Source organism: Lathamus discolor, chromosome 2 (assembly GCF_037157495.1).
Source record: "Lathamus discolor isolate bLatDis1 chromosome 2, bLatDis1.hap1, whole genome shotgun sequence".
Taxonomy (NCBI): Eukaryota; Metazoa; Chordata; class Aves; order Psittaciformes; family Psittacidae; genus Lathamus; species Lathamus discolor.
In genome coordinates, this window is record NC_088885.1 from 142,245,204 (window position 1) to 142,268,276 (window position 23,073).

At 43.9% G+C, this 23,073-nt stretch overlaps 1 protein-coding gene across 3 annotated transcripts; it reads right to left on the minus strand.

The window, feature by feature from the left end:
- Positions 1–15,920: 15,920 nt before the first annotated feature.
- TMEM74 (transmembrane protein 74) lies at positions 15,921–22,215 on the minus strand. 3 transcript variants are annotated; one of them, XM_065669432.1, is made up of 2 exons: positions 22,115–22,215; positions 15,921–21,068 (listed from the first exon to the last, which is right to left on the minus strand). In XM_065669432.1, exon 2 carries the CDS (start codon positions 20,938–20,940, stop codon positions 19,984–19,986), a length of 957 nt encoding a protein of 318 aa, XP_065525504.1. In that variant the 5' UTR covers positions 20,941–21,068; positions 22,115–22,215; the 3' UTR covers positions 15,921–19,983. The 3 variants fall into 3 exon arrangements, with proteins under 3 accessions (XP_065525504.1, XP_065525502.1, XP_065525503.1); XM_065669430.1 differs by having other exon boundaries at positions 15,921–21,146; XM_065669431.1 differs by lacking the exon at positions 22,115–22,215 and adding an exon at positions 21,887–21,901 and having other exon boundaries at positions 15,921–21,146.
- Positions 22,216–23,073: the final 858 nt, after the last annotated feature.

A 23,073-nucleotide genomic window follows, 5' to 3' on the forward strand; every position in this document is an offset into this window, starting at 1 on the left:
TGACATTCATCTTCTCATTTCCTGTGTAACTTCAGGTAACTTCTTTTCCACGTGTAACCAGAGATCCTCTGGAAAGTGGTGTGAACCATATCCACGAACGTTTATGTATTATATTGGGCTGGCTCTACCAGCAACTTTAACACTAACTTCCCATTAGAGGGAGCAGTGTCTATGGAATACATGGTATTTATGCATCCAGAAAGCAATTCAGTTATGTGTTTGATGTCTCTGTCTGCTTGTATTTGGGATCCTGTCTTTAGTGTAACACCCCTCAGTGAGGTATCAGAGCACTTTTATCTTCTTCATTCTTAATGTGCAGCAGATTCTCTTTTAGGTAAATACTTGCTATTGGTAGACATGTACGTAACGATTACTGGCTGACTGAAATAGAAATGAGGACAAAATATAAAGAAGGGGGGTGGCTATTTTCTGCCTTTTTTTTAATGTAATTAATATTTTCACAGAAGATTAATTACGGTTTTAATCAATTTTACAAATACAACTCCAAGTAAAACATTAAAAACCTGCTGTTAAATCTTGGTGGAGAAATAGACATGTTTGATAGACATTAATATGAAAGAAAATGTCAAAAATGTACAACAGCAGAAGTTGGGTCACCTGGAAATTGTGTCCTGAACTAATGTGCACAGTAGGGAGGAGAGAGAGCTCCTAAGTTCACAAGCTTCAGACAGTATTAAATATTCAAGAACTGAAAGGTTAGAGGTGGTGGTTTAGGATAGGGCCTTCTGGAGTGCTACAATAAGGTGCTCTTATTGAGGTAAGGTTGCTGCTTCTGTGTTTTGGAGGGTTGGAAACAATGGGATGACATGGCTGTGCTGAAAGCCATATTAATGTTTTTGGTATGATTTGGGTTCCACCACTGAACAGCTGGACTCCAACATTCAACATCCAAAGCTATTTAGGAATGATCTATTATTAAGATTGCATTTTTCTGTTCCAAAGTAGAAGTTAAACCTCTCAGTTGAGAGGGGAGATGATGTCCCCTAGGGAGTGCAAGATGATGCTGATCACTTTTCAGACACCCCTTTCGCTGTGAGATGCAGCAGGTCCTTCAAGCTCAGAAGAAGAGTTGTGAGCCATACATTTTGCAGCTGCTTCCTGTAAATGCTTTAGATCCTAGACCTAGGGAGCTAGTTTGCAGAAAAGGGGATCTAATGGCTTTTTGCATCTACATAGTAGGGTGGTTAAATAGGAGGCAGACAAAGTCTCAGAGGTAGCTATCACAACTTGCAACATGAGAAATTCTCTTATATATAAAAGCAAAAATACTCTTCATATGAGGTTCAGTGGTCAAACAGTGGAAACAGCTGGCCAGAGAGGATAGCAAATGTCCATCTTCAAAACTCAGCTGGACGTGATCCTGAGCACCTTAATCTAACTTTGAAATCAGCCCTTCTTTCAGGAAGATCTTGGCCAAAGTAATTGCAAGAGGTTACCTGATCTATCAATTACAAGAAAAGGTGAGGACGAAAGAGATCGCATTAAACTGGATGATGAAAGAAGCAATACAGACAAGGCTTGAGCTCTGAAATGTTCTTCATTGGATTCTCAAGGTAGAATAAATTGGAAATTGACTTCAGCATAAGGCATTCTACAGCAGTGCAAATACTTACTGACCACAGCAATCATGAATTATGATGAAGGCTGGCTTTGAACATTGAGCTGTTTTCTATCATGATAGCATTAGTGGCAGGACAGAAGAAAGACTTCGGGTTCTTGAAATGAAACACGGCTCAGAGAAGAACACGATAAAACCTCAAGCTAACAATCATAAATTCTTGTGTGATTACTGTGCATACACAAGATACTGCCTGCATGTGCTGATTAAACTACTTGATGAAAGTAATTACTCTGAATTATTTTTTGAGACAAGGCTAACAGTAAGATGAAAATAAGGCTTGGATGACAGGAAAAACCAGGAAACCCTCTCTAACAGGAGGTTTGTGAGGCAACTGAGAACATCACTAAAAATGGACTGGACATGACACCAGCAATAGTGTTGAAGACATTCATCATACATTTCTGAGTGGGTGTAGTGGACTATGTAAGATGTTTGCTTTATTATTAGAGCAAAAACTGAATTGTAGATACTGAAGAACAGCCTTCAGAAATGTGTGAACACATATGTGCATGGCATAAATTATAAACTGCATTCTGTGAATTAACGTAAGCCATAAGGAAAACTGAAAAGTTAGGAAAATTACACTGTTTGCATGGGGTATTCTCTTTTATAAGTTACTTTAGACTTTTTTCTTCTCTTCTTATTTTTTTTTTTTCTCCAGGATCGGTGTTTTCTGAATACATAATTCAGTGATTTCCTTTTGTCACACTTCAAAACCACTATTTTACTTCATTCTCAATGTTCAAAGTGCAAAACTACAGTTCATTATGTACCTGTCTTCTTCCTTACCTTATATAAAGCCAAAAGTAATGAAGCTAGCTATGAGATTTCATTTTGCTTGTCTATTAACACTTTATTGTCATGTTTCTTTAGTTAATTCTGTTAGAGTGATTGTGCTGGGACTGGATTATAATTAATGTGTGATATTAAAAGAAAACCCAGCAACCCAGTGTGAGTTAGGCATAGAAAAAACAATTTAATAAGAGATTCTTTAACACCTAACTCCCTACTTACATCCCTCCATTACACGGGTATTTTCTTTAGTAAGAATCTGTGCTTGCTATTTTTCTTTTGGCAGTGTTTATTGCAGAGCTCTCTGTGGCTCTTTGTCTACTTGCATTTTACAAACAGTATAAAGGGTTTATAAGGGCTTTGTCATGTAATTGGCCAGTTTGGTGTCCTAAATAAGCAAAAGCAATTCCCTGGACATATAGATGTTGTATAGCATTAGATCCACTTGAGCGGAAAAGATGAATTTGATTATGTTTCTCCCTCCTGCCCATGAAAAATAGTTTCCTTAAGTCTCTTATCTAATATGTGGCTTAAGTGCTGAGGCTCCTGGTAATTGCCTTGCAGGACTGTTCCTCATCTAAGATACATCTGCATCTTGTGACTCTCTAGCAGTCTACTGAGGATTCTTTTGCACTGATTTCCATCCCCAACTCCTAATTTGTCTCTCAGGTATCTCTAAGAAGTACCTTTCAGCTTTTCATTTCTCCAAGGAAATTCATAAGATGTATTCATGCATGAGGGTAGGAACCAGCCTACTGCTAAGAGAAAGGCATCTCAAAGGCCACCTTTAACGTCTGTTCGCGATCCTGGGAGGAGAAATCAGTGTTGTTTGGAAGCATGTAAGGTGGGCTGTGCAATGGGTGTCATGTTAGGTCTGGATCTGGTGTAGATACGTTTGCAGCATGGGAGAAACAGGTTATAGAAGGACAACTCTCATAGATAATGCTCTGAGAGGCTCAGCAGAAACCTCTGCCTCTCTGTGCTTGTTTGGAAGAATCTAGCATAGGATTAAACTCTGTGTTTGAAACTTGATCATCTGTTTATCAAGTAAGAGATGAATCCAAGGAGCTTCTGTTCATCCTTCCTGCATTTCACACTAGGCAAAAGGAGAAAACACCCAGTTTGTGTTCGGTATTTGCAAGCGAATGCTTGTGCAAAAGAACGAAGGAGGTTGGAAGAGGTTCTCTGCTGCCTTTAGCTCTCATTTCCATTGCATTGCTTCAAGAGGTGCAGAAAATGCTAATCACTGATGTGAACTAAGAAGCAATAAGTAAGTCATGTTATATAAATAGCCATGCTTAATAAAACGAGAGACATCTGTCAGTTCAAGCTCTTCACTTCCAAAGAAGTTAAGAAATAACTAATATGAAACTGAAGCAGAGGCAGTACAAAAGTCTCCTTTCTGTAGAAAAAAAGATGTCTGTATTAAAAGCACTTTTCCTGAGCTGACATTAGGCTAATTCCCTCCTGTCTATTCCTAATAGATTGAATGCCTGAAGTCTAATGCCACTTGACCTTGTAAAAATCTGATGACCCACTGGAAGAAAAACAAAGTTTAACAGAACAGGGTCTTTCCTGTGTGAGTAACTAAGGTTCATTTACCTGTTCCCACTAACCTAATGTACTATATTGCCGCATTCCAGAAATACTGAAGCAGCCTTTTCTATAAGAGGCATTTATCCTGAGAGAGTGCAAGATAGTCAGAGCACTCAGTAACAGCCTCTCCTTCTGCCTGTTCTCAGGGGTTTGAACAGTAGCAATTTGTTTTGTGGGACATGGCACCCTCCTGCCTGCTCACAGAGAGAACTGGCCTTTCGTGAGGCCGCTGGGTGAGTGCTCAGTACCAGCAGATTGCCTTTCCTGGCACTCACACGTGCAAGCGCTGCGTATGGGCTCTGCTTTGCCTGACAGATATTTTATTCATGTAGGGCTAATTTCCTCATTAGCCACAGGCCCAGGTAAGTGTGATACATCGGAGTCCTGTCTCCAAGTTAACCTGGGGACACTGGTATCCAGAGGCAGCTCCCTGGGGAATATCCTCTCCTCCCCTTTTCCTCTGGTAAACAAGGGAATGCACATTGTGCTTCTCCCTGCAGAGGGAAGGCCATACTCTACTCCTGGTGCCCACCATCTTCTTTGGCTGGCACACAGCAGCAGAAAAGAGATATTCAGGCTCCTCCTTCCAGAGCCGCGCACTGTGAGGCAGAGGGATACAAGGTGAGGGAAACAGTATGTGCAGAGAACTGAAGCAAAGTGTTTATGGTACGTGACCTGCGTGAGATGACCCAGTAGCTCTAATTCAGGCCAGTAAAGCATGCTAAGGCTTCAAAGAAGAGTAGTTACAATCAAGTACTGCATCTAAGGGCACAAGAGACTGTAATTACCTCTTCGATCTCCTGTATTACACAGAACACAGAGCACTGATTGTAATTATAATAATTATTATAGATACTATTACTATTATTTTAGGAAAAACTCCATCTTGATTTTAAAACTTCCAGGGATGCAAAATCCTTCATCAAGTATTCATGTGGTACATTATTCCATCTTTGAACTACGAGTGCCAGTCAGGCTATAAATCCATCTGCTAAAAACAGGAGCCTTCTTCTATTGATTTCTGGTCTCTAGTAAGTATGGATAGACTGTGGTGAGGACATCCTGTACTTTTGTGTGTTACTGTGGTTAAACAACACAGAGCAAACATCTTCACTCTCATGACAAAGGGTTTGAGCTGATATGATGCTGTTCATAAGGTTTTGCTTAACTAGTGCTGATTGAAAATGCCAGATGATAACCCTCCTTTTGTGCTTTGGTTGTCAAAGATCAATGTATCATTTTCCGTTGAATTGCAGACAACAGCGTGTCCTGCTTTCCTGGATCAGTACACAGAGATCGTCTCTGTGTCTGTACATGGGTATATACCATTGAAGCACAGAAAAACTTATAGGCGAAAGGCAGTAATTAATGTGCCTATAAATTTCCCAGGAGGGTCTAATGTGAGAAACTTGATCTTCCAAGTGCTTTTGGTTTAGACCTTGTTTAATCTGTATTTTCTCCCTGCCTGCACTGATATAATTTTAATGAGTAATTACTATAGGAAAATATAGCTTCACCTCTATACAAGATTTATTAACAGGTCAAATATCCTATCAGAATGGGAAATGCTGAAAGCATACACATAAAAACCCCATCAAGTTCTTAGATATTACAATCACATTCAGCAACCAAGAACTGCTACTGTAATGTTTTTAAACCCCGGAATCGTTAGAACTGGGAACATAACCAAATCATGAAACCATAAAACCAATCCCAGGCTGGTTTATCCCAGTGATGTGTCTTTTCATCAGGCCACTTCCACTCAGCAAAATGAGGCTCCTGCACTTACCCTGTGTATATATGTTCACCTGTACATGTCTGTTGGCAACCATTCTGTAAATTTTGATCTCATTAACCAATCCCAATGTAATTTGATGGGGGGAAAAATGCCATATATATTGTTACATTCAATGAACATTAGCAACTGAATAGGAGACAGGGACCTTTTAAGTGCGCCAGCTGAAAGAAAACTGTAGCGACAGCTCACACCTTATTAGACACCAGACAATACAAAGAAGCAGAAACAGCAGCCACATCTTTTGAAAAGCTTCAATTAACAATGAGACATAAATCTGCTGGAAGCAGCACTTGCTTCATCCTGGTGTTCAGGGGACTACTCAGTGCAGTGCATCCCTTGGGGCTTTGCCAGAAGGGCAGCAAACAGAAGGCACTCACAGAATCACACTGCAGTGGAGATGCTGTCATACTAAGCAAGCGCAAGTTGGGTCTCCATATCAGTAGGATCAATTGCAATTGTAACCTCGGATTTTATTAGTGCTAGATCTGTTTTCACAGATATGGAAGAAATCCTTCTTCCTTTTGGAGAATTCTGCAGGATATGGGCTACAGCCATTGGCAAAGCTCCCACTGATTCGGGGCCAGAGAAGAAACCTCTTCACACGCTGTAGTTAATTACAAGCTGTCTGCATTTTTAACAATCCAGCGGGAGGATATCATTTTTTGTTATTTACTGCTTGTTGGGGTTTTTTTTGTTTGTTTTTTGGTTTGTTTTTTTTTCATCTTAAGTCACAAGAAGTGGTATTAATCCAAAAGAGTATGAGCATCTCCTCTGGGACAAAAAAAAAAAAAAAAAAAGAGAAAGCAAATTGAAAGCTATGACACTTCAAACTTCAGAGGAGAGAGGTACTTTACCATGCAGTCACCTTCTGCACTGTAAAAAGTAAATAAGAAAGTGCATGACATCATTTATGAGCTAAGCAAGGGGCAAAATAATGAAATGCCTCTGCTTATGGGAAGCACGGACTGATATATGCCTCAGGTATCTGACTCTGTTAGTTTAGAAGGTGTTTTCTTGAGCTGAAGAAAAGATGTTAAATTGCCCAGTGTCTGCATTTTATTTCTGGTGTTCATGAATCAAACCCACACAAAAAATGAGGAGATCAAAATGCACCAGATAGATGTACAGCTGAGGTGGGGATGATTAATAGTATTGTGATGAGAAGTAAAACTGTCAAAAGACTGCAGTTCATTACTAGTTTTAGATGAACTAGAGATGAAGGGGAATTCAGAGGATGATAACATTTTATTTTAACATGCTTGTGCAAAAGGCTTCCGCATTTCGTGTATTTTAATTTCAAACCAACATAAGGTAAGCAAAATATTTTGGGTTTGCGGGAGGGAGGCAAAAACCTGACACCTTCTGGAACACTTGGTAGTGCTTGCTTGTGTTGAGGAAAAATATCTTTTTTCTTTAGAAAACATCTGTCTTGAATCAGTGTTTCCCTTTTCATCTGTCTAGGGGTAGAGATCTCTAGACTCGGACAGCAGCTGCTGCAAATTATAACTGCTGCAAGGTCTGTGCTCCTGGATGCATGATGGCTTTAAAGTGCCATGCTCTGGCTTTATCGTAATCACCTGCTAGCCTGAAGGACAGAAAGCTCAGGCAGATCTTACCTGTGTGTATAAATACCTGATGGGGGGCATACAGAAGATGAAGACAGAGTCTTCTCAGTGGTGCCCACTGACAGGGCACAAACTGAAACACAGGAAATTCTGTTTAATGATCAGAAAGACCTTTTTCACTGTGCACGTGGTCAAACACTGGAACATGCTGCCCAGAGAGGCTGTGGAGTCTCCATCTATGAATATTCAGAACTCAACTAGACAAGCCATGGACAACCTGATGTCTGATCCAGCCTGAGCAGGGGCAGGACCAGACGAGCTCCAGAGGTGTCCACCAGCCTCCACCGTGCTGAAATGCCGCCTTCTCTACCAGCAGTTTTATTAAACCCTGAAAGCAGACTGACACACTGAGTGCCATCCTGTGATCAACTCAAAGGAAATGAATAGTCATCAGGACATGCTTCCGAGCAAGAAAATTATTTCTTAACTTCTAAGCAACCACTGTTTTGGCAAATTCTTTATCTGTCAGCTTGAGAGATGAGAACGGGCAATGCCTGTACTCCTTGTATGTTTCTTTTGCTGAAGATCAGTCAGCCAAAGGTTCCTGAGTATGTGAATCTGTCTTTTAAATTCTTATTTTGAAACACTTTGGACAAAAACATATGAAAACCAAACTTTTTCTTCAGGGCATATAGACCGTTTCCCTTCTGCCAGTACCAAAGAGATAAATTAGCTTCATTGCAGAAGAACAGAAGACATTCTGAAGGTTTTCTAGAGATTAGTTTAATTAGCTAATAAACCAAACCGAATACACATATTTCATCAAGATAGCAGAAATGCATTATCTCAAACAATAAGCCCAGCATTTGCATGCAGCTCATGACAGCCAAGAGACTGTGAGTAATACAAGAGATACACAATTAACGGGAAGGAGATGCTGAAGGAGAGGGATGAGGATACACGCAGAGCTGGCACAGCAGTGAGGACAATCCCCATGGTGGTTAAGGATGTCAAGCTACAGAGGCAGCTGCATTCAGCTCAAGCTGCCTCTGCCCAAACCATGATGAACCCTGCATGAGGCACTTCCACACCACAATCGACATCGCTGTGCTAATATGCTGAGAGGCACAGTGTGTGCTCGGGCACTGTGCCACGCTACGGCAGCTCTGCGTTTCTTATGGCCAGAGTGTGTCCAGCTGGCTCAAAAGCTAACATAGCTCAGGCAAGCGTCTGTCTGCCCCCAGCCACAGGTATGACCCAAGGAACAAATTCCGAGGAGCATCTTAGTTTCTTCCCAAGGTGCTCATGAGCCTATAACTAGTTCTGAAACATGCTGAGTGGAGGGAAAAAGATTGTAAAGTAAAGGAAGTGGGACACAGGAAAATGGAAATGAGAGATGAAAATTATCCTAATAATCCGCAAATACTCTGCTAGGCTTGGCACTGGCTTATACAGGGCTGGTACACAAGGCAGTGGGGGACTACAAGGCTGGGAGAAGTGGGGGGAAAGTGAAGAAGGGTGGAAAAAAAACAGAGCAGAAATGAGATACCCCTTTGGTACATCTGAAAAATGCTGGGTTTGTTCAGCAGTTCATGAAGCCACTGCCTAAGGCTTTGGGGTGATTTGTGCCTTTAGGGAAACTTGGAGAATGTAGAGCGTCCTCAAATTAACTGCAAAATCAACTTATATTCTGAAAGATGACAAAACAATGTGCGAGAGAATTTAAGGTCTGTCCAAAGAAATTAAACTCAAGGAAGTCTTTGCCATTACTGTTGCTAGAAACATAATTGGTCTTATACAGTGTAGCCTGGGAACTGGCTGTCCCCTCCACTAAAACAGAAAGAGATCGGGACTTTGGAACACATTGAACATAACTAGAAGACACATTTTGCTTTCAAACATAGGACTTTTTATTATCAAGGATAAATTGGTTTACTAGCATAAAGAATGACTGATCTGAGATTTTAGTAAATTGTGTCTCTACACCAGTTGACCACTACCAGAACATCCGTAAGTCATTGTTTTTGTCTTGCAGTGTAAGGGCCTGCCTTCGGTTTTCTTTTTTTTTCTGGATTTACATTCTTGACTGTATTATAACAGCTTCAGTCAATCTGACAAAAGTCAATTCAGCATGAAATGTGAAAGCTATTTTCCCAATAATTATTGACTGTAGCTATTTACATTGTTACATCAATATTCCCACCTGCTTGCTGACAATACCTTCACCCCATTCCCATTTTCCTTTTAGTTTCATATACTTTCTCTGACAAAAGAAGAATGAAAAATATTTTTCTTATTTTTAACCCTTCTGTTCACCAAGATAAAATAGTAAGATGCACAGGCAACTGTGAGTGCTTAAAATACCTTCATCAAAACAGGAACTAATCCAAATATTGTCCCATACAAATGGCAGTAAACATCTTGGATGAACATAGCAATTAGGTTGGGGATCCCAGGAGAGAGGCTTCAGCTCAAGGTAAAGACAGATGCTCTCTCCCCTGGAGCTGTGATAGATTCACATCCTGTGATGTTTGGATACAGACCTCCTTACTTGCAACACATTGGTTCATCCTGCATGTAAACAAATGACTACACTTATTTATGTAAGCTTGTTGTTATGCATCCCAGCACTTTGAATTGGGATGTGGGGCATTTCCAGTGAAAGATTCTTAAATACTGTACAAACTTTCTGTGTCAGTCCTCAATGGCCTGGATTCCAGCCTTCAACCATGCAAAAACAAAAGCACCAAAACCTTTTCTCTTTGCTGTGAAGACTGTGATTTTGAGCCACAGCCTTGAGCTATTACTGCTGTGCTGCAGAGCATCTCCAGGAGCTGTTTCTCTCTCCAAGTCACAACTCCTTTTCTTTCATCTTGCTCTGTGCAGGAGCACTAACTTAATATGGGCCTCAAATTTTCTCTCAGGCTACCTCAGCCACCCAGCTGAAAGGTAGTCTTAAATCCCATCTGAATTGGAGGGGACATATAAACCAATTGCATTTTTATTCCTAAGCACTGGATCTACAACTAATAGGTAGGACAGCCAAAATGGGGGAACTAGTTCTTGTCCACAGAGCGCACACCACAGCCGTGTCCATTGATGGACAAGGACAGAAGAAGACGTATAAACGAGATGTTGTGGATGTTTAAAAGGATATTTAAGACTCTATGAGAACAGAAATATATTCCATCATGCAGGCTCACACGTGCACTCCTGGAGCTGCAGTGGTGCCCTGTGTCATCCAGACACTGCCTGCTGCCACCAAGGGAGTGGTGTTCAAGAGGTTCTGTATGTGTGCATGCGTGCATACGTGATGCTTATGAAGGACCGTGGAGCTGGCATCAAAGTGTAAAGCAAGAACAGCACAAGCAGAAATAATGTATGACCCTAAACCACCCCAAACGTGAACATAAATGGAAGTTGTCTGGATAGAGAAAGACTGACAGCTCTTTGAATACAAGCAGTAAGAGATGTATTTGTGGTGCTCCTAGAAGGACTCTGGCTCAAAAAATCAATGCAAGGATTTGTTCAGCCCAATACGTGGCATTTTTCTCCCCTCTCAGACAAATTTTTCCTAGAAACTTGCCGTCTGCATTACATCTCCTCTTCTTTTTCTGCAGATGACAAGGCATTGTCCAAAACTGACTTAATAACACCAGTAAGATGGATTGTCACTTTAGGTTACTCAGGCAGTGGTTAAAATTAATAAAGGTTCAGGTTGCTTCTTTGTGCTGCAAATGATGTGTGACAGACCAGCCTGCTGAGGAGCTCAGTCATAGGTGCTGGGCCCGAGATCACTCCTCAGACACCAGCATGGTGGCTGCAGCATTCATTTTCTCAGGAAGACATCTGACATTTCCTTCTCTCCATACTTGCGTATATCTGCTGAAGAGCTGAAAGTGTAACCTCAGCACAGCCAATGTTCTTCTCTCATACACCAGGCAAGAAATACCATTAGTGTTTGAAATATGTACGAGCTGAATGGTTTCTGCACCCCTCCCTTTTTGTTCAGGGCTTGACCGCGAGCCATTGCCTCTCTCCTTCCTTGCCACAGTCCATCAGGAATCAAAAGCTTTGACCCTCACTCTCTGCAATGCACTTCTTTTATGCACAACTGCTTCCCAACAGGGGCTGCAGAATAAGGCATAAGGCAGCAGCATATGACAAATGATGCTCTTTTTGTAGACTGCGCAGAGCTGGAGGTCAAACACACTATTAATAATTCTCTGACTTTTTAAAAGCTGCAGTCCCTCCATTTGTTGGCAACATGATTTTAAAGGTCTGTACAAGCCACTTAAAACAGCAGCTGAACAGAGGCACTTCAGCACTGTCCAATATTGATTTTTGCCTCTAACTCGCCTCCTTGCTAAGGCTGGTTTCAATATCCTGTGAAGTTTAAGTGAAGGTATTTCCTATCTCAATAGCTGTGCATTGTCATTCGATAGCATAGATAAGCCTGTAGTATTTCCCTTAGCAACATGCTTTGGCTCAAAGAGCAGGATTGCCACAAAATCTCCGTCTTGGACCACTGCTGCCTGCATCACAGGAAGGCTGAGGGAGGAATGAATAGAGATGGGCTGGAGTGGGGAACCCAGTCACTAGGCTGTTCACCAAGCTCAAGCTGTACCAAGAAAAAAATCAATACAGTACAGAGCTGGTACAGCAGGTTATTTCTGCCTCTAGAGAAGAGGTCCCAAGGAACGAGTAAATTCAAAGCACTAGCTGGTGTGCTCCCACAACTCAGACATTTAAAGGAAAAAGATGTTCAAGAAATTTAGCAAATACTTACCCAAAATTAAGGAAACAAAATAAGCATATGTGCAATGTGAAAATGTGAAAGAAAAAAAAAAGCACTGCGAACATGGGTCTGGCTAATCATGAGATTGACCTAAAATTTAGAAGATTTCCCCACTGGGGAAGTTAGGACATATATATAATAATATTTGGCTTTGGGGTTTTGGGTTGGGTTTTTTTTTGGTGGGGAAAACAGGCAAGGACAGCAAAGGAGATCCAGCTAGAAAAGAAAAAAGGTCCTGAGGAACTGCTCTATATTCATACTAGAAAGAAAAAAAAAGACAAAGAATGTGTTTTCTGCTTTGTGGGAGGGACAAAGCACAACTGAAAATGACACTGAGAAGGCTGAAGTGCTTCAGCCTACTATTTTTTCTTTAACTCACTGAAAAAAAATCTAAACCAATCGAGACAATCCACAGACTTTAAAACTTATTAAGAACTTAGGCTGCGTAAAGAGCAGAAAAAGAGGCTACACAGATACATTACATATCTTCAAATCAGGAAGGCCTCATAAAATTCACCCTGGAGTGCTCAGGGAATCGAGTGAAGTAATTTCACAGCCATGAGCAATTATATTTGCGGTATGACGGAGAGTGAATGAAGTTCCAGAAGACTGGAAAAGGACCTCTCAAGAGCTCTTCCAGCCATGGTTACCATTCCTGAAAGGAGACAAAAAACAAAGGTAAGATGGTTACTTATTGATCCATACCTCCTTCTTCAGGAAGCCACAGCAGCAAAACAACTACTTGTTATCCACACTATAGGCAAAGCATAAAGTTTTGAGAACATGGCGTCAGGCTTGATCAAATCAAAGGCCCATCATCACAAAACTGTCTCAGATAGTTGCCTGCAGCAGATACTGCTGTTATCTAAAACAAAGTGTAGGGCAAGCATGCCCCAGCATACTCTCTCAGCTCCTAGCAAATAGAAGCTTAGGGACTTACAGAGCTAGAGACTTTGCATCTTTCTGTTAAGAGCCCTCTGTGACCTGTAATAGCCCGTAACAATTACTAATCAAGAGATCATAAAAGTGCTGTCTCTATTGCACGAAATCAGAAGATAATACATAGAAACTGAAAACAGGCACATACTTTATACTACTCTGCCTTGCAGTGACTGTGTCTTTGTTCCCAGCTTCAATATAGTTATCAAGTATACATTCATTCTGTGCACAGCTAATCCTTGAGAAAAGCAACACCAAAATGTCAGCCTAGCTACTTGATATTATTTACATTCAAGCACAGTTACTCTGGCTAGTTTGTCAAAAGCTGCTTCATGTTAGAGTTGAACCAAATTTATTTTAAGCTATAAAGAAACAAAAGACAATCTCTTACATATGGATACGCTGCAGCTGGAGAACAGTGATTAAAGGACTTTATTTACATTTCTAGCTGATCAACATCTTTTAGATACTTCTAATGGGAAGAATTGATTTTTTTTTTCCCCTACAAAACAGACTTAATCAATTTTGCTACTGGAAATGTTTTATTCAACCAAAGCTAAATTTCCCTGCATACACATCTGTCAAAGCACAAACTATTATTGGAAAAGAGAAGCCTTTTTTTGCTGATATAAAGATATCTTCTATTATTTCAGCAGAAGCCTATTGATTTTTTGAAACCTTAAAAAAAAAAAAAAAAGCTTACTGTAATGCAAATCCCTTAAATATGCAAAATCTTCCCCAAATTACATCATATATCAGCAAAATTTAATTTGGGCTCACTTTCCTAGGATTTTTAAAATTTATTTTGCACTTGAAATTAAAATTTAGTTGCATTAATCAGAAAAAAAATATTTGCCATCCCTTTTGGATTAATTTATTCTAGGGGTTCTGCAACAATTAAGCTCTTTCTGCAGTGCTGGACTATGACTTAAGAGGCCTTGGTTTCTGTCCTCAGCTCTCCACCTGGCTCTCTGGGCAAAGCAGGCGACTCACTTCATCTGTAAATGGGGAAACTATATGCTCTGTGCACAGCTTTGTTATCTATGTCCTTCTTGAAAACATTACATACCATGCCACATGGTATCTCACTATTCAGTGCAGACGGAAGCACTTTCAGTGCTGATCTGCGGGTTATACACTGGGTGCAGGTGAATAAAAAATGCATGTCTGTCAGACTGCAATGCCCTTACTTATGACAACAATCAAATGACTGTGAAGTGCAACTCAGTTAATGGTAATGCAAAGGTGGACAAATCTGCACTTAAATAAGCAGAAAACTCTTTACAAATCTTTAATACAGCAACTCTGCAGAAGCATTTTAAGTGTGGATTTGCACTGAAAATTTAATACAAACATGCATCATTCGACTGCGTTTCTACAGTGGGCACTGAATTTACATTTACAGAAACAAATATTAACCAGGTTCATTTCAAAAAAGAAGTTCTTGCCTGGCTTTATGCAAATTTGTAACAGCCATAATTTATTTTAAACTGATAAGAAAATCAGAGAGATCTCACCTCCCTGCAGTCTGCAGGACACTTGACCTTGCCAGGACTTATTAGCATGGGGAAAATAGTCCCTGTGAATATAGCACATGAGGATGAATCCTTCAAAATTTAAAGAGGTATGATTAAGAAGAATCCTGTAAAATAGAGCAACAATTAATTTAATGTTTGCTTTCAGTCAGAAAGCCCCAGATCTGTAATCTGATGGATTGTCATATCTATAAATACACTTACTCTCTTAACCTCTTACTATTGGATGCACAGCACAGGCTACATCTGGCACCAGTGCAATGTTACTGCAGCTGATTTGGCCACCTCAGGGGCACTTTTATTACTGCTGTAGCAGTAACAGTCTGAAACCTGAACTGCAAATCGGGGCCTGCTATACCTGGTACTGTGGAAACAGGCAATAGGAGCAACCAGCCGCTGCTCCAGGCTGGATCCCCACCCTCTGTGGCATTCATATCATGCTTTGATTCTTGTGACAGTGACAGCAGGATGATGCTACAAGGCATAACCTCATGGCATACCTTACTGTTGCATTTGGGAGGCAGTAGAGATTGTCAAAGGTGGCTGGTGTCCCTTCTGGAAGGAGAGGTGAAGCCATCACGGAGGCAGCCATGCCCAGCCTGCAGCCACCTGGGAGCACTGCTTCTGCCTCTGCCCACGTCACCCACCACCACCAGTGCATTCTGGGGACCCCATACCCACCATTGTCACCATGGCCAGTGCTGGGCCTGACACCATCTGCTGTCCCACCCTGGCCGTGGCCAGGCTGTGGCGTGAGGACATGGCACTGAAGTGGTGATGCACAGGGTTATGGTGGACAGGGGCTCGACACCCACCTCCCACCACAGCACCTCCCCAGCTTCCTGCTCACACAGCCGTGGCTGGGCCCACCTTCCTTCTGTCTTCTTTGCTTTTTTGTTACCCGGAGTTAGGTGGGACACTGGTGCAGCAGTTTGGAAACCTGCATTGTCTGGTGCTTTCCAACCCGGTGGACCAGCCATCAGGGACATGGCCACTGGGGGAGCTGGGGACAAGCTCGGTGTGCCGGAGCAGCTGCATCAGGCCCTGCCATGCCACAGCTCCCATCAGCTGAGGACAAGGCACCCACGGCATGGGGATGAAGAGCCAACCACTGCAACTGGATGTTCAGCAAGGAGCAAAGAGGAGCATGGCAGCAGCACTCAGCTTTACAGACTTTTATTTGTCAATCTGTACAGAACGCTGTTGCTATCATAATAAGGCATAAAATGCACTATTGAAAAGCTCACGATGGACTGTGACGTTTCGCCCTGTTGTGGGTCAAAAAGGAGTTTTACAACATTAAACCAGTCACTTTCCCAGTTGGTAAACTATATATTCATTACAGACAGATTTTTAAAAGAATTACAAAGATTAAAAAACTGTAAACATATAAAACCCAGCAACAACCCAGCGTGTCTTCCTAGGAGAGTCTCAGGCATTCCTGCTGCGGGGCCAGTGTGGGGCTGGCAGCGAGAAGGCAAGACTGGCTGGCCGGGGAGCCTGGTGGGGCTGGGACTGTGTGGAGTCACTCCTTTTGGGTGTGAGTCCCCAGCTGGTGCCAGGCAGTTCCCAAATGGCAGCCTCGGCCTCAGACACCTGAAGGGACAGAAACTGAGCAAACGGGTCACCGGGAGCTGTTTGAGCAGCGCGGAGCCAGCTGCAGGCTACCAGCACCTCGCCACAGGGGAGCATCACCACAGCGCATGGCACCTCCAGCCCTAATGCAGACCCCTGGGTCCCCTTTGGCAGGCAGGCCCTGGCACACAGATATGTCATGAGGTAGAACATGGGAAACTGTCACGCTTCACTGACAGAAATAAACTGACTGAGGGCACAAATCCCGGTATGTTCTGGGGTACTCCAGGGATCACCTAAAACCCACCTGGTATGCCCCAAGAGTTAGATCCCCGCAGAAGAAAGCTCTCCAGTGATCCATGTGACAACTTTAACCCAAGCAAGGAAAAAAACCCAACCCGATTTTAATCACGCTTGTACTCTTAAAGCATTTAAATTTTGAGCAGGGGAAATCAAATTGCAATGGTGTATGAGAGGGCAATTAATTTCCCTTGGCCTCAGCCTTTGGTACCATCTCGTGTGAGGTGAACGATGCAAAGGCTCGTCCACCTGGCAAATACATTCATTTTCCACCATCAGCCACCAGACAGCAAGTGTTTTGGTCTCTGTCGCATCACACAGCATGAGAACCTGAGAGTCCAGAGGTTTTGTATCGCACCACCAACCCACACAGTCCTGTAACGTGTACAAGTATCTTGCTGGGTGATCAGAGAAATGTCCTGAGAGTTTTATCTGCTAAACTCCTGCACTTTGCCTTCCTTCACCTCTTCCACGGCACACATGAACACCAAAATTAACTGTTAGTCCTGTTACTGAAATTTTCTTACTCCTCATACTCCTGCAGTGTATATTTAGATTATTAAATTGACTTACATTTCCTCAGGATGCTTGGGGAAAACTTGAGGGTTCGTTTAAGTATTGCAGGCTCATGATCTGTGACGGGCATTTGACAAAGTGTCAGAAAACTTCTCACTTGATACTAACATACTGACAGTCAGGGGAGCGTTCCCTTTTCTAGTGCTAATAATCAGCATTAAAGCATGCCATGGTTCCTACAAGAAACCTGTGATCCTTACAGTGTTAGCTGTCATCTTTCTGCAATAATAGAATGCACTCCGATTTTATGCACATGTATCATTAAAAAATAAAAATAATGGCTCTTAAAACCACCAGCCTCAATTTAGAGCTTCTGTCAGGAAGGTGAAAACAGCGATTCCCATTAGGGACCCAGGCTGGTGAAAGGGTTTTCATCCCCCACAGCACCCGTCCCCTGTCCCACATCATCTTGCTGCCCCCAGCTCAGTACCATTTGCCCTCTCACTTGGCAAGGCTTTCTTTGGGCCCCTGGAGGCCACATCCAGCTGCTTGCCATGCTCGGGGCAGGACAAGAGGCAGTGCTGTCCTCACTACCCCATCTTGATCAGTGTGTCAGGCCCGCAGGCAATGTCCACGTTCCCACCAGCAGGCAAACGCCAGCTAAGGAGGAGCCTTCCTCCTCCTGCTTCTCAGGCTACTTCCTTCCTCACTCTCACCTATCACAAGAGGCTGAAGGCTTCTCCTTACATCTGGAAGCTATTCCATTTATTTACCCTAGAAATTCAATCCTGAATTCCTGATGACACATCCACAAGGGACACAAGCTCTCCGAAGATGACAATGGAGGTGCTGGCCACTGTTGAGTTCCTGCCTGCAAACACACTCCACATCATGACATAAACTGGAAAATCATCTACGAGGCAGCAGCACCACCTAATCAGACTGCTCATTTAATTACCAAATAACACTGAACTAAAGCGGCAGTTAGAGCAGCTAATATCTGAAGCAGCATCTCTTTTGCAGGGCCAACATTAAAGCCTGGGTACCACACCATGCTATTTACAGTGACCAAAGGCACAAGCCTGGAGCAGGACTGCTCCTTGGACCCTTGGTCGAAGGCACCCGCGCCAGCACCCGTGGCTGGCAGGAGGGACTGAACTGAGTGAGTGCCAGACTCCGGAGCTGCACATGTCCCCTGACACAAACACCCGGGGAAGAGGGAATAAGGAGGCAAAACAGCCTTCAGTCTCTCTGCATGAGGACCCTACGCTTCAACTGACACTTGTTATGCTGACAACTCATGCTGCCACATATTCCTGGGAAAAGGGGGACACAAAGGAGATCTCCGTCCCCAGGAGAACTCTTCTCAGGTATGTCACAGTGTGGAAAAAAAATCCCAGTATCATGTTAAAAATACTCAATATTCCTGATATTTGAGACTTAGCTCACAACTGACAAGGCTGTGACAGTGAATCACATGTTTCTACTAAGACTCTGCAGTCAGGGACTGTACAGACAGAGCTCTTCACCCATGTTTGGATTTGGCAGGGACACATACATATATATTAACAGGACATACAGATATACTAACCACTGTTCAGTAGGAACTGACAGCAGTATATACATCAATCTTCGCTGGTTTTCTCAGCACTGCAAGAACACACCCTTAATGTTCCACAGAAACTGATTGATAATAAAGTGAATAGCATCAGTAGTACAGGTTTTTGGCTACTGTGCCACAGAACTGCCATTAATAACAACACATACCCTCGATCACCCCTATGTTAAGTGAGTCCCACATCAGCCAGTAAACTGCATGATGTTTAACCTTTGTATTCCCCAACAACTGATTTCTCTTTTACAAATGAAGTGGGTTTTATTGACTGAGCCCCAGAAGGCTCCTTCCTGACCTTTCCTTGCTGGTTATGAGAAGGCTGACAGCCTGGTGATACAAAACTGAAATTTCAAAAGGACTAGTAAGATGCAGACAGTCCCCATATAAGCACAGCCCTGCAGCTGAGCTTGAATTTCTTCTGGCATCCATGACGAAGGAGATGTGTTCAGTCTCAGCATCCCTATGTTTTTTCACTTTGGGCCTTTTGAGACTCCAAACAAGAGGTCAGTTAATTCAAGTTATGGCAGTTTTCATACAAAGACATCTGTCCACCAGGAACTAAGCTTCTTTTATATGGGTCACTATAGCTATCAGAAGTTAATGACTACCAATCATTCCTAATCTGAACTGAAATGGAGCCACTGACCTCAGCTGAAAGAGCCTTTTGTCTCCTACCACTACCATGAGTCATATGGTTCCCTGCCCTTTGCTTCTTATTTTATATTTTAAATAATCATCCCTAATTGTACCATTGTTTGAAAATATGGGAGGTTTGTAGCAAGTCATGACCAAGTGGTGTTCTTTTTGCCCTTAGCTCTCACGCAACAGAAGGGATCAGCTTAAAATTAAAAGATAAAAAAAGCATTCCTCAATTAAATATCAGCCCTGCTATTTGAATATTGGTCCTGCTTCTTAACAGTCTACCAAGTAGACTATTCACAGTCCTGCAGGCTGAAATAATTAACAGCTTCCAAAGTGTCAAGGTCATTCTTGTTCTATACTGGAGTAATAAGAAAATTATATAGGCAACACACCAATGGAATGTTTCATATTAGGATAAAGAGTATCTGAGGAACCTACTTATCACAAATCTCATTTTATTCAGTGGTTTTCATTATTTTATATCAGTTTCAATTTCTCTGGCACGTTTTCCCTTTACAAGTGCTCATATGCTTCAAACATTCATTATAGAGCTTAAAAAAACCGTTTTTGTCAGACAAATAAACTGCATCACCAGCTATCTTTAGCCGCATCTGTTTTCTTTAATGAAACATTTTCCTGTAGAAATGCTGCCTTAAAAATCATGACCACATTAATTATCTATGGCAAGCACATCTTCCTCAACTAACGACAGCTCGAGCATGTTATCATTTGCACCAGACTTCATTCTGAAATTGAAAGACCCATAGAGCTTCGCAGACTCCTTGGAGGACGCAAACCTGCTCCTCCGGTACATCTCCCCTTTCCACATGGACATCATCAGCAGGCTGGACAGCACCACGCCCCCCAGGGTTAAAAGACACAGCCCAGCGATAACACAGCGATCCAAGTGAGCCCCGATCCTAGCACTCTCATTCTCCAGCCTCTCCATCTCCCGGGCAGCCACTGTGTTGGGATCCACAGTCACATCTCTGGGTACCACATAGGAAATGATCACCAGCAAAATGCCACTAACCAGGAACAAAATGGCACTGATGAACCCATAGTCCACAGACTTCCCGGCTGCCACCTCTGAGGCCATGTCCTCCTCCTCAGAGACCAGGGAAGGAGAATCATGCACCCACTCGGGTGGCAGCTCCCTGCAGGAATGCTGCTGCAGAGGGGCATCCTGGCAGTGGCTGCCTGGAGGACTGGGGGCACTTGCATGCTCCAGGTTTACGTTTTCATCCACATAGGTGAATGACGTCTCAAGTTCCTGGGCACAGCAGCAGGCTTTCTTCTTCCCTCCATCCTCATTCCTGGTCAGGTGCTCAGGCGGGTGGCAGGGCTGGGAGGTGCTGGAGGGTGCCGGGTGCTCCCATGGTAAGGTGCCTGGCGGAGACGGCTGGGGTGCCAAGGGGGGCTCAGCCACAGGGCCCCTCTGCAGGGGCTTGCAATGCCTTTCACAGTGCAGGGCTGTCACTGCAGCAGCTGCTCTGGGGTCCACTTCACCCCCCTCATGCTGCTGCTGCTGCTCACAGGGAGGGGAGGGCAGCCTCCAGTCCGTAGCGGTGCCCAGGGGCGCCTGTCTGCTCTCCTCGGCCAGGTAAAGAAGCTCCATGCAAGCCATCAACCTTGTCCCGGCAAGCCCTGACTCCGAGGCTACCGCATCCTTCAGCAGACGACGTCCCTGACCCACGGAAGCGGCTTCACAGTACTGGAGCTGTTGTATCCCAGAAATCTTCTACTCTTTCATCACTGTTTTGTTAGAGACATGGCTTGTGTCAGCTGTTAAATGACTAAATAAATCCTCTCTGACAATCATTTCTTTTCAGTCTGCAAATGAAATAGGAGAGAGGAAAAAAAACAACAACAACAAAAACAAACCTGACAACCTCATAATGATACATTAATAAACCAAAGATAAGATAATGCAAACGTGAAACATCAGTCTTCCTCTCAACTGTTCAAGGGGAGACGGCAAACACGATTGTTTTAACCACGCATTTAAAACTGCAATCCTCTTGCAGATCCAAAATCTATTAGGGAGTCTAATCAACCTTTGACACCAAGATCCAATTAAGGCAGTAAGTCATCTACATAGCGCAGGATAACTAGAATAACTGCGTAAAATGTCAGAGAAACGAGATGTCTGCTCTCTCAGAAGCCAGTAACTCTCCCACCCCTTTCCAAATAAAGATTTTAAAACTCAAGATTCACAGACTAATTAGAAAAAAACACGCAAATCCCATGTAGCTCAGTAATCCAGGATCTCTATTCTCTGGTGGAAATCTGATAATCCTATGGGAAAAGCAGCGCTTTCGTACAGCAGATCTCCGTTCGATTAAGAGCTTTTGGAATGAAATTATGCCTCAAAGACTGATGACTCAAAGACGGATATTACTTCTCATCTGCAATTAATTCGTTATTACCCCCTTCTTCCGCGCCCCATCCCCCCTCGAGGCCGATGCCCAGTGTCACTAGAAGCCTGCAGCCCAATAAAGGTGTTGCATGCGTAGAAAACACATGTGCGCCTATCGCGTATCCGCGACCGGTTACAACCGCTGCTCACTCACGCTCTTCCCGGGACCTCAGCGAGAACCGGCCGCGCAAGCAAATGCGGTCCTCGCCGGCGCCAGGAGCAGCGGGATCCGCACGCAACTGTGTGACCCGAGTGATGGGGGTTACGGGCGCGCACAGACACACACACAGCCCAGGCAAGCAGGAGCACGCCGCCGCCGCCCCCCGCAGGGCTCTCACCTGCCCGGCCCGCCCGCCCGCCGCGCTGCCGCCCGCACCCCTACCTAACACCCGCACCGCGGACAGCGTCCCGGGGCGCAGCCGGGCGGCGCCGGGCCGGGCCGAGCCGAGGCGGACAGCGCGGAGCCGAGGCGGGCAGCGCCGAGGCGAGGCGAGGCGAGGCGAGGCGGGCGGCGGGCGGGCTGTGCCGCGGGCTGGCGGGCGGGCGGTGGCTGCGGCACGCCGGGAGTTGTAGGCAGGCAGCCGCGCCGCTGCGGCAGCCCCGGGATCCGCGCCGGGAGCCTCGCCCGCCCGCGCCGCCGCCCCGCGGGCGCCTCCCGGCGGGGGCATGCAGTGATCCAGCCGGTGCCTCCTGTGCATGGGTGCTGGGTTCAAACCTCACCGGGAGCCATCACAGAATCAGCTCGGCTGGAAAAGACCCTTAAGATCATCAAGTCCAACCATTACCCCAGCACTGCCAAGTCCAGCACTAAACCATGTCACGAAGGGCCTCGTCTATATAGTTTCTGAACACTTCCAGGGATGGTGATTCCACCACTTCCCTGGGAAGCCTGTTCCAACGCCAGTTCCCTCCAAGCACTACATTCCTGGCACGTGTTTGGAGAGGAGCTTCTCTGAGCAAGACTCACAGGAAAATTTGAGGAGCTCACTCTGTGTTAGCAGACTCTCCACACGCTTTCTGCGGCAGGCATAAATAATTTAAAGGCTGTTGCCAAAAAAACATAATAAAATGAATGACCAGTTCGTACAAACCATCACTGACTTTTCTTGCTAGTGCTTTCTTTGAAGAGATAAACTAGAATGTGAAAATAAACTGTGGAGGAACTGAAGATTTATTATAGGTGGATACTGTGCTGTTGAGGAAAGACCAGGCTTTGGGGAGACAAGGAGCAGGGAGGGGCCCTTGGAATGGGCCTGAAATGAGGATGCTCATGGGAAGTAGAAGGGAGCAGCACCTGCCCATAGGTATGGGGCAGGAAAGCAGGGGCACAGGAGGGAAAGC

Bases quoted from the DNA above. Each gene is read 5' to 3' on its own strand.
- TMEM74 (XM_065669432.1), bottom strand. From the start codon at position 20,940: ATGGCTTGCATGGAGCTTCTTTACCTGGCCGAGGAGAGCAGACAGGCG.